The sequence below is a fragment of the Megalopta genalis genome, chromosome 10 (genome assembly GCF_051020955.1).
Source record: "Megalopta genalis isolate 19385.01 chromosome 10, iyMegGena1_principal, whole genome shotgun sequence".
Classification (NCBI taxonomy): Eukaryota; Metazoa; Arthropoda; class Insecta; order Hymenoptera; family Halictidae; genus Megalopta; species Megalopta genalis.
This window is the reverse complement of record NC_135022.1, coordinates 12,861,420-12,872,614: the sequence shown is the minus strand read 5'-3', so window position 1 is coordinate 12,872,614 and position 11,195 is coordinate 12,861,420. Positions and strand designations below refer to the sequence as shown.

The 11,195-nt window shown below is 33.4% G+C and overlaps 2 protein-coding genes across 2 annotated transcripts; one reads left to right on the top strand and one right to left on the bottom strand.

Annotated features, from left to right (window-relative positions):
• Positions 1–79: 79 nt before the first annotated feature.
• Positions 80–3,086, top strand: LOC117220116 (uncharacterized). The gene is made up of 3 exons (XM_033469798.2): positions 80–1,348; positions 2,287–2,398; positions 2,886–3,086. The coding sequence occupies exons 1-3, from the start codon at positions 800–802 to the stop codon at positions 3,044–3,046; spliced, it is 822 nt and encodes a 273-aa protein (XP_033325689.1). The 5' UTR covers positions 80–799; the 3' UTR covers positions 3,047–3,086.
• A 108-nt stretch (positions 3,087–3,194) lies between these two features.
• Positions 3,195–5,240, bottom strand: LOC117220114 (GPN-loop GTPase 1). Its single transcript, XM_033469797.2, has 5 exons — positions 5,039–5,240; positions 4,411–4,662; positions 3,966–4,330; positions 3,666–3,895; positions 3,195–3,593 (listed from the first exon to the last, which is right to left on the bottom strand). Exons 2-5 carry the CDS (start codon positions 4,652–4,654, stop codon positions 3,254–3,256), a joined length of 1,179 nt encoding a protein of 392 aa, XP_033325688.2. The 5' UTR covers positions 4,655–4,662; positions 5,039–5,240; the 3' UTR covers positions 3,195–3,253.
• Between the last annotated feature and the right edge of the window lie 5,955 nt (positions 5,241–11,195).

Sequence of the window (11,195 nt, the reverse complement as noted above, 5' to 3'; positions counted from 1 at the left end):
ATTAGAATAATATTGTTCTGTGTAAAGAAATATTACATCCTATAATTTGTTATCATCAGACTACGGTTCTTCATGCAGTTTTCTACCCTACACAACTCAATTTTTAAATATTCAATTCAGGGAAAATTTCTTTTCACTGATTAGGAGATTCATTGCGGCAAAACTAACAGCAAAATATAAATGCTTTCTTGTATTTCACATATCGCAAAAATATATAAATATTCATAGTTTAGACATTATCATCGAATAGTGTCCGTTGGTAAAATAGGATAGTACACCAGCTCATCCAGAACTATTAGAATGTTTACTCACAAATATAAATACGAGGAAGGTTAAGAATCGAACAGAGAAATAGAACAACTTTTTATGTGAATTTTGTCATCGTAAGCTAATGGACGTTAAGCCCAAATAGGAGAATCCATTTTACCTCACAGCTATGAAGTTTCACTTAAATTATAATTTTCTGTAACCGAGTTCAACGTACTATAGCAGCAGGTCCAATAAAAAGATCAACATAGATCTCCAAGAAGTGCATTTAAAAAAAAGGGGGTAAGAAAAACTGCATAATAATACGAAGAAATTCAACCGCCGATAGACAATATCGTCGAAGGTGTGTGTCTTCCAAGGATTAGAAAACAAATAAAACTCAATCGAAAGACATTGGAATGTTGCACGCTCCATCGCGGTGCAAATTAACGCGCGAAGAAGGTTCAAAGTGTGGATTCCGCGCACCTGAGCGGCGGTTCCAGAACAAAGAATATTGTTGCCGTGATACGATAGTTTTTTGTTTGCAAATGATATGCGATTGGATTCGAGAAAAACAAAGGGAATCGTAGTGTTTCACAGTTTCGTTCAGCGTTCCATCGAGCACGATTTCGAGCACTCGTTCTCCGAACACAAGAATATGTACGACTGGATGTTCCTGTCCTTGCGGTTTCCGCAAAAGCTATGGCGGATAATTAACGACTGCGAGACGGGCGCGATCCGATGGAGCCTCGGCGGCAACACCATCCTCCTCGATTACAAGAAGTTCCAGGAGCAGTACCTTGACGCGTGCAACTCTATCTTCAAAACGAAGAACATCACCAGCTTCATTCGCCAGTTGAACCTGTACGGCTTCCGGAAGGTGACCTCTCACAATCGGGACCCGATCTGCAACGCGTACAATCCCGATGTTCACGAATTTTTGCACGAGAATTTCCGTGGTGGTCGACCGGATCTGCTGCCCAGAGTGTACCGTAAGACACCTGGGAGACTAAATCATCGGCAACGAATTCGTTTAAAGAACAGTCCGGAACCGGAACTATCCAGCAAAAACTTTGATGAGTCCCGTTTGCATGCGTGCCGGGTAATTCACCTTCAATTATTCTTTACGAAGTTGGACTACACAGCGTACGGACTTCCTTTCCTATCCTATTTTAATATATCTATTTTATGTAAATAATAAAATGAACAATTATGTCCTAGAAGTGATCCCAATGATCTGTTGAAATTTCTCAGGTAGTTCGAGAGTGTGCGGATTTTTGTGATATACGCGGAAACAAACAGAATTTTCTTTTCTTTAAATGGTTGAAAACAATAAATTGATGGTCTCGAATTCTTTTGACGCTTTTTGGATTTTATACTGCACCAGCTCATTTTGTTATGAACGGATAAACATAATGATGAACTATTGATAAACGCATCGTTAATTTGTTCCAAGAAATTCATATTATTTGTACAATTTTTGTTTTATTATCTTTTTCAGTAATCACGTAAAAGTCCATGCTTTCTTTTCCAGTTTTTATTTATTTTACTGTTTATCTCATAAGAATTGCTGGAATGAAAAATTAATAATTCAGTTATTACTTCTGCTACTGAAAATTCACTTAAATAATGATTAGCTTTGACATTATGTTCGATCAAGCTTCTGAATTTTATTGAGAACGAGACAAGCATTAAGTGATCCCACTTTGTTGACCATAGAATGCAATACTGTAGACTGATTGAACATATTTTTTTGTTCAAAAATAAATTGAATTATATTGAAATATATATAAATCTGTGTAGATTACTTAAATTTATACATATATCTATATAATTTACCACGGTAACGCAACAAATTAAAAACTATTACTGCATCTTAATGAACAAATGCTTTTCTCGACGATTATCCAATTGTTTTTACGAATACTCAAAATAGAAAATAAATAATTATAGAATAAACAATATACTGTAATATAATTATATAGTAATGCAACTTTTTACGAAACTTGTAATCTTATAATTTTTTTGTACATTGGTCAGATGGCGTTAACAAAAACTCTGGAACAAATAACGCGAGAATATCAACGGATACACTATCATTCAATAAGAAATAGTGATTCTAGAAACAGTCCAACAAATTCCCCCGAAAAAGGTATTATAATTTAATACACAATATGAATAATAATAATTAGTTAAAAGAACACACACAACGAAACGTTTGTCGTTTTTAAACACTTTGCTCTGTCAGCGTGAAAAACGTTATACCCTTGTCTTCATTATCTTCAGAGCATAAAACTTATCGGGAAATATGTGACTGACCATCATAAACTTTTTTCCTCATTCGTAACCCTAGACGAAATTTTCATCTGTGTGAAGACTAGATAGTCTTCTTAGATATGTTTCTTACTTAATTTATTTTATTTATGTATTACTTTTTTTATTTCTATAAAAATATTACCTTATGTCATATTATATTGATATATACAAAATTTAAACATTATACTGTGAAATAAGAAATATAAGAAATTGATCTTAAGCAATCAATAATACTGAATCTTTAATATGTACTTGGATAACAAATTAATTATTATTATTATTATTATATATCAGAAAATTAATACAAAATATAACAATTTCAGTTTGTCACTTTAATTTATGTTCTACTCAAAATAACGAGGTGGAGATAGAATGGATTCCAAGAAATCCAGTACCAATCGTCGCAAAACGGAGCAACACAAACGGTCATTCAACTTACACCTGGTGTGTATACGAAGTAAATAAATCTCATCAAGAAGAATAATTGTAAAGAATAGTTTAAATATATTTTAAATAAGAATTTACATTTTCAGTATTTACATTAATAATGTTAAATAATCCGCAGAACAGTACTTTATTATTTATAGAAACTAACTATATATAAGTTAACTATAATTTATAGAAACAACTAATTATATGTTGGTACAAAAATTTATTTGTAAATATAAAAATTACGTTTTTACATTATACATCATGGCTCATGGCTCGTAGTTGGTTGATTAGATGTACGTTTATTTTGTTCTATTTTGTGCCTATCTAGAAAGTTTTTAAACGACTCTGTTTCTTTGTTTTCATCTTCTTCTTCTTCATTATTATACGGATTTTCTGTTCCTTCCTCGTCCTCGCTTGATTCATTTCCAGCATGCTTTAGATATATATCTGAAATTTCTCTTCCGCTATTGATTGTTGATACAAACGGTATAGTTTCCCCTGCAACATTTTGCGCTGCTTGCTGCAATTTTTCTTTTTCTGCCTCAGACCTCTGAGCGTCCCTTTTAATTTTCACTTGTTCCCAGTTCACTTTGTAATCCCTTGAAAAGTATTATTATTTTACATCTTATGTTCTTTAATGTGCGTACTTGTATAATATTATAGAAATTTACCGTTCATACTCCTCTACAGCATCTTTAACAAGTTCTAAAAATTTTGTAATGCCAGCCCCTGTAGCAGCTGAAACACCGCAACTACGCAGATGACAATAAAATTCGTCGAGTGTCAGTGCCATACTACGCGTTAAATTACTAATATAGCTTGTTTCTGCATCCAAAGCATCTTGAAATGCTTCAAAGTCTTGCATCCAGTCTACTGCATAACTATGTTCCACAATATCAATCTTGAAATAAATGACATATTGTAAAACATAAGTATATTACTATATTAAGTAATTCGTATTTTATGCTTACCTTATTCATAGCAACAATAAATGGTAATTTAGTTTTGTACAGTATAGAACATGCATACAGCATATTGGACATAAATGTTACAGGATTAACGCTTCTCACAGTATCTAGTACATATACCACAATTGTTGGAAACTGAGATGCCAAAGCTTCTGTTATGATTGTACCACTTGCAGACCATGTGAATACTTCTATCTGTCCTGGTGTATCCAAAATTATATACTCGTGTTCCTTACTAGCTTTATCAATGAGGTCTATGACCTGATCAAATTTTGTGGAAAATAAATTTAAAGCAGTAACAATACCACCATTTGGTCCTAAACTATATTGTTTCATCACTTCTTTGTAATTAACAGTATCTCTTATATCTGAAATACCATACAATACTTTATCATTCTGCTTACACATGTAAATAAAATAAAATTAAAGTCATTTATATCTTAAATACCTATGTTAGCAGGGTATGGAACCTCTTTACATGCAGGATCTAAATTTATTACATATGGTTTTCCTACATTGTATAGTACCGAAACAAGTCGTTTAACAAATGTAGTTTTTCCAGATCCAGCCATCCCAAGAACAATGATACATGATGCCTTTTTCTCTTTCGTAACTACTTGTTCGCTTGTTGAATTATTTAAGGAAGTATTACTAGTTTCATAAACGTTAGAACTATCCATAGATTCAGACATCTAAAAATCTGAAAATTAATTATAAAACATCATGCAACACATAACAAATATTTTGTATTATTGCATTTCTGAAATTTATAAATATTAACATATGTGCGCCAACATATTGTAGCCTATGATGCTATAATGTATGAAATAGAAAATAGATAGGATATATAGTACGTACATAATAAAATATACTTTCAATGATAGCACTTCGTTTATATATATTTACGAAAGCTTTACACAATATTACATAACTTATGCATTATATTACAATCCTCTTGTATTAACGTAAATAAAAAAAAATAAGAACTTTTTTGAAAATCTGTTTTAAGTTAAGGCACGCAGAGCAATGCAAAGATCTAGTAAAATTTAATAATATATTTTATGACATATACATACCTGAAACTTCACAAAATGTGACAACTATTATTTTTTGCAGAAAGCTACATTCAATGTGAAACTACTTTGAAGAAATTCATGGAGTAGCTTGGTAAAAATGTAAACAGTTATTTACATAACCTCACTTTTCTCTGCTTTGAGACCACGGTGTACAATCACCGCATTTGGGACTTTGAGACACTAAAAAACAGCATTCCCATACCTACAAGCACAGAATATATACTATGTTAGAGACGAAAGTTTCGCAAATTTTGATGTTCACTCCTCCTATAGATGACTCCACGTATAACTAAAAATAATACCTCAAGTTTGACGGGATTCTCCATCCGCAGCGCGCTCCGTTAGCGAGAATAGAAGTAAAAATTGCTTTGCTCTGATTAGCTAGCGATTCAATGCTAAGACAGGATTTATTGCGGATTGGATGCGAAATAAAATGATAGGGATACTTGCAGAAGCCAAGTGAGGTAAAATAAGTGATTAGGGTAGTCACGTGACTTTACGGATTCAGCAGGTCGGTATTTATTGTACGGATTATTATTAGATTATTATTTATATTATTATTTAGAGATACGTAACTCGACTTTGTAAATCGGACCTAAAATGCAATGCTTTAAACTTGCGGCACTTTAAAACCAATTTACAAAATCAAGTTCTTCAATAAAAAAAAAGTAACGCAATATTAAGTGTACAACATTTATAACACTATCGAGATACCAATAATATCTCATGGTAAAATACTGCATATGAACTTTTAAATTAGATTGGCATATTTATTTATTTATTTAGGACTTGAAAAAAACGAAGAATTAACAATATATGAAGTATACGTTAATCATTATTTATTAAGAGTAGATGTTGTAGATGGCCCGATAATGTATGATTTATTCAAAAATAGTTAATGACATTATGGCGATTTTGAATCGAAGATCGATTTGTGACTAAGAAGATCGATATGTTTTAAAATCGACCATCCGGAAATTGATTGATACCAAAAAAATACAATCTAAAAATATTTTTTATTTCCAAAACTGGGAGCACAAAAAAGACAGTTAAAGTGGAAAAGTGGGAAAATAAGTTGGTACCACTGATTAGAAGGATACCGCTGTGGGAAAGAAATAAAGTAAAGCCATGGAAAAAAAACAGAAGAAATTTTTAAAAAAAGCATAGAGAATGTTAATAGAAGAGAATAATGGGAAAGAAAATCGTATCCTTCTGTTTGAATTTTTATTTATTCCATTGGTCTTTCCTTTATTCTCAGTGTTTATGTTTCTCGCGAGACTAAACTCGACATCTGATCTTCAACCATTTTTCTACAGGCCAATTCACTAGAAGCATTTTTCCGGTTTTCACTATTTCCCGATAGGGGCCTCTGTGATCAGCCTGTTCGGCCGCTCCCGGCTCCTTCATATATGTATTTTCTTTTTCCATGGTAAGCAGCTTAAAGATATGTGTATGTAGAATATAATATATTATATATAATCTATATATAATATCTGTAGAATATATGTATAACCCTAGGGAGGAGTTAACGGTAGAGGATACAGTTACCGACAAAATGAGACGGAATGTTACGAGATGACATTTAACTACCTTAAATCAGCATCTTTTTCGCTGTCTAATAGTATCATTCTAAAGAGGAAGGTTCAATGCAGTACGTGAATGTCAGACTTCATGAGAATTATGTACATGTTTGCTAATATAAGTCTTAGAAAGTAAGGTAAAAATTGATGGTGCCGAAGCCATGGAATCCAAGCAGTTTTATGCAGGAGTAGGATCCATTACTGTATAGGTATTACAAACAATTATAAAAATATCTATTTGCTCGCGTATGAGATGCGTATTTAGCTTTTCGATGATAAGATTATTCGCTTTTATATTTTATATACATATAAAATACACATTTAGAAAATAAATGATAGTTCGTAAAATTATATTTAAACAACTTTTTTATCAAAAATATCAATCAATATTAATTAAATATTATTGTTGAACCAATGCATAAAATATTTAATTACCTGAAGCTAAGAGAATTATTGTTTTTTAAATATTTTTAGTAAAACTTTCACTGCAATACCTTCAATGGTTCAAAAGTAATATGTCACTGTATTTCTCGATCCGGAGAATATTTCTATTTAAATTAAGTTTCTTTTTCATTCCTAATAGAAAATTTATCAAACGTATTTATCAAACAGTTACATTTCTCTGAGTAATACCATTTCTGTAACGAAATCTGTACAACCAGATACACGCTGAATTCGCAAAGTCGCGTTTTGCTACGGGTGCGCCCGCACTAGTCGATAAGTTACCCTGATACGTCGATAATCGACTACAAGTTTGAGCGTTTTGCCGCTAGAATGAATGGCGCTTTTCAGTGTTTTCTCTGTAAGTATTTCTGCAGGTTCGAGTGTCGGTAACATACTTTTTCCGTTTTTTCTCCTCTTTTTCCTACCCCTCTTCACTTCCTTGCCGTATTGCCATAACCGATTCAATGTGGTTTCTATACTTTCTATAACACTCAAAATAAAATCTCGTAAAATCTAATATTGTAGAATATCGATGATCAGATTTAATGCAAATTTTTATATGATATTCAATAAAGCTATGAAATTTTGTTATTTCTGGGTATAATCTTCGATTTTTTAAGTTTTATCGTATAGATATTATTCGATAAAGTAAATACTTTATTAGAAGTCTATTAAGTTAACTAAAATACAAATTTTAACGCTAATTATTCAGTTTTTTATTTATAATAAAAGTTCTTCGAGTTCTACCAAATGTTTTTTTCCAGTAAAAAAAAACCGACGTAAATATCAACATTAAAGTAAAAAAAAAATGCGACGTTTTGCGACCATCTAAAACAAATCTTTGATATATTTACAGTAGGGTGGACCTTATTTTTCACTCATCGAATTTTCTTCGAGACTCTCCACATTGGTACGGATCCACGAAAACACGAACTAAAGTGAAATTTTCATCTACCCTAATATACAGTTGTCCTAGTTGACGACTTTCCGAATTGCTAAGAGAAGGGAAATCCCCTGTCCTTCAAAAAAAAAGTGAAAAATATTTCAAGGAGAAGAACTCGGGAAAGTGACGAACTAAAGAGAAATCTTCATCTACCCTAATATACAGTTGTCCTAGTTGACGGCTTTCCGAATTGCTAAGAGAAGGGAAATTCCCCGTCCTTCAAAAAAAAGGGAAAAATATTTCAAGGAGAAGAACTCGGGAAAGTCGTCGCCTATGAGGACTTTCCGTCAAGGTCCTGGACTTCGCCACTTTTATGACCGATTTCTCTCGTTATGTTCGGTCCGTGCTTATACTAATTAAATACGTGAAAGATGATATTCTATATTAAATTGTTTTGTGGCGTATTGTCTTATTTCTTAATAAATACATTATGTAAAAAAAGATTAATTTATGAATAATTCATATTCAAATTGGCTGCAAATTTTTACCATTGTATGAATATGCATCCTCATTTTTGTCGAAAATTCTGGATTTTTATAAAAACTCGTTATTTTCTAAAACCGTGGGTGATGAAACAATTCGGTTTTCGGATCCTTGTTCGAGGAGTGAAGTTCTACAAAAATTTCATAGTGGCTATAGGATATTAGAAAAAATGTTTGATTTTGTCGAACAGTGTTTGATTTTGCCAATATTTTCGCACATAATTTCTTATTATTTATTAACCTTGTTACTTGTTTCCGTATTATGTTAAAATATGTGTCCGTTATGTATGTATTACGTCAGAATGTATGTTACCTAACACCTAGTAATTCTTATTAAAAAATGTTTCCAATAAAAATTAGTCAATACACAGCTTCTAACAAATTGCAATACTAAATGTTGATAAAAGAATTTTTTATTCAAGAAAAAAACAAAATCATTGCAATTCTTTTAACATAACTGTATATTATTTATATATAAATCGATACATCTTTGTATTCCCATTAAAAAATAATTAACGTACTTAGGTCGTAAATGCATTAGTTTGGACATTACCGTTATTGCCCCGAACCTCCATAAAATCGCAAGACTGTGTGTGTGTGTGTGGTACCTCTATTGTCGCGACTATTCCGGGCTTTTCAGATCCTCGTCTATAAAAGAAACTTTTTCGGGACGAGAACGGCATTTCAATTTACTTCGTTGACGTGTGAACATCGTAAGAGCCAAATCTCTGTTTTACATCGAGCCGTTATAAGTGTCTTACGAGTCAAAAGTGCGACAGACCAGGAGCCTTGTGTAATTAATTAATTCCCATATCGTGCAAATTTGGACGTTTTCACACGATTGTGCCAGTGTAAGCGCTGTCGAGAACTTTAGTGCGAGATTTTAATAGCCGCACGTGTTGATACAAAGGGTCGATCAGAAAAGTGACGAAGTCCTCGAGATCGCTCGCGCGAGGATTCACGAGATTCGCAGGTGCGTGCATCGGAGAGACGATTCCCATGATGGACAAATCGTATATACGCATGAGAAATCGTGTGAGGGGTACCGACGAAGTGTCTGAAGAGAACGTTGACGATTGCATCCGGGAGTGTCGTACAGAGCTAAAAAAAATCGCGAGATCGATCACGAAATCGATCGCGATATCACGGATGAGATCACTCCAGAAATTAATGGAACTGTCGCGAAACCGAATGCGAGACGGTGAGAATGGTGAAGGAAAAGACCAAGGATTATCGGCTACAGATTATCAGATTCAGATTATCAGATTATCGATGATCATCGGCGGCTCAAAGCGATAATTCTTACGGATTTTACCGTTTACCGTTAATAGGAGATCAAATCGAGACCGGTTGGGGGCAATAAGTATTTCATAGATCTAGATTTGGTCTCTGATTATTACCAAGTATCTACCAACGAGCGATGAATCCATCGAAAAGACGGCATTTGTGACACCCGATGATCTTTACAACATTTGATTGACGCGGATTTGATGGAAATATTCAGCGCGGACGGTGTAAAACCAAGCCGTAAGAAAATGGAAATCGTATTAACAATATCGAGATCGATTACGATCAGGGAAATACGACGATTTCTGGGATTGTTGAGATATTTTAGAAAATTTATCCAAGAGTATGCAATCTCCTGGTTATCTCTTCGACGATGCTGCTGAGAAGAAACACCCCATGGACTTGGAGGGACGTGGAAGAGAACGCGACTGCGAAGATAAAGGAGACCCTTATAAAACAACCGATTTCAAAAATATTCGACAGCACCGAAGTGCATTATTTAAACCGGGGTGCACATCAACGCACTTTGGAGCATTATTTTATTTTAATAATGCACGGTCGAGGGTAGACTGCAGATTGTAGGCTATTTAAACGGACAACCCACGGCCAGAGCAAGTACCATTAGAAACGCATTAGAACAGCGCGAAAGTATTAGAAACAGCGGTCGTTGTATTATCCTAATGGTTTTAAGTGCGCTGTGTGCAAATGCCAAGCAATACTTCACCGATTTCGGTGCTCAAGAACAACAAGATTTATAGACGGTTGAAAAACGGACGAATTGCTTGGGTCGTGCTTAAGGATCGCCTATGACGGGACCCGACAACGCGGCGCACAGGTACCATCGTAAACTATCCCGAACTCTTCAGACCCTCATCAAGGAAAGGGACTTTTTCGGAAGGAACACCCATCCAGCCTACCTTCGTTAACGAGCGATCTTTGTCGAAGCGAAACCTCTGTTTTATATCGAGTCACTATAAGAGTTTTTTTACCCTGTTTTACATACATTTATTTACCTAATGCTTAATGTGTAATTCATTTTATTCTATTATCGCTGTAATTATATAAGTAAAATACGTACAATAAAAAGCTGCATTGATATTATGTATAATTAAATGAGTGTAAAATTATATTCTACATTAAATTGTTTTGCTGCGTATCATCCTTGGAATTGTCTAATATTGTGACCTACGGTAATGGTTTTGCTCCACTGTCTAATAACAAATAATGTAAAAAGAAATTAATTTTTTTAAATAAATCATATTGAAATTGACTGCAAAATTTTACCATTTTATGAATACGTACTTATTTAAATTTCCTTGCTCAAGAAAAATATTGTTATTCCCTGCACCATGCATTGAATGCACTGTAAATCAATCTCTCAAATATTACAGGTAATTCATTGTCCCCAATTTCATTACTGC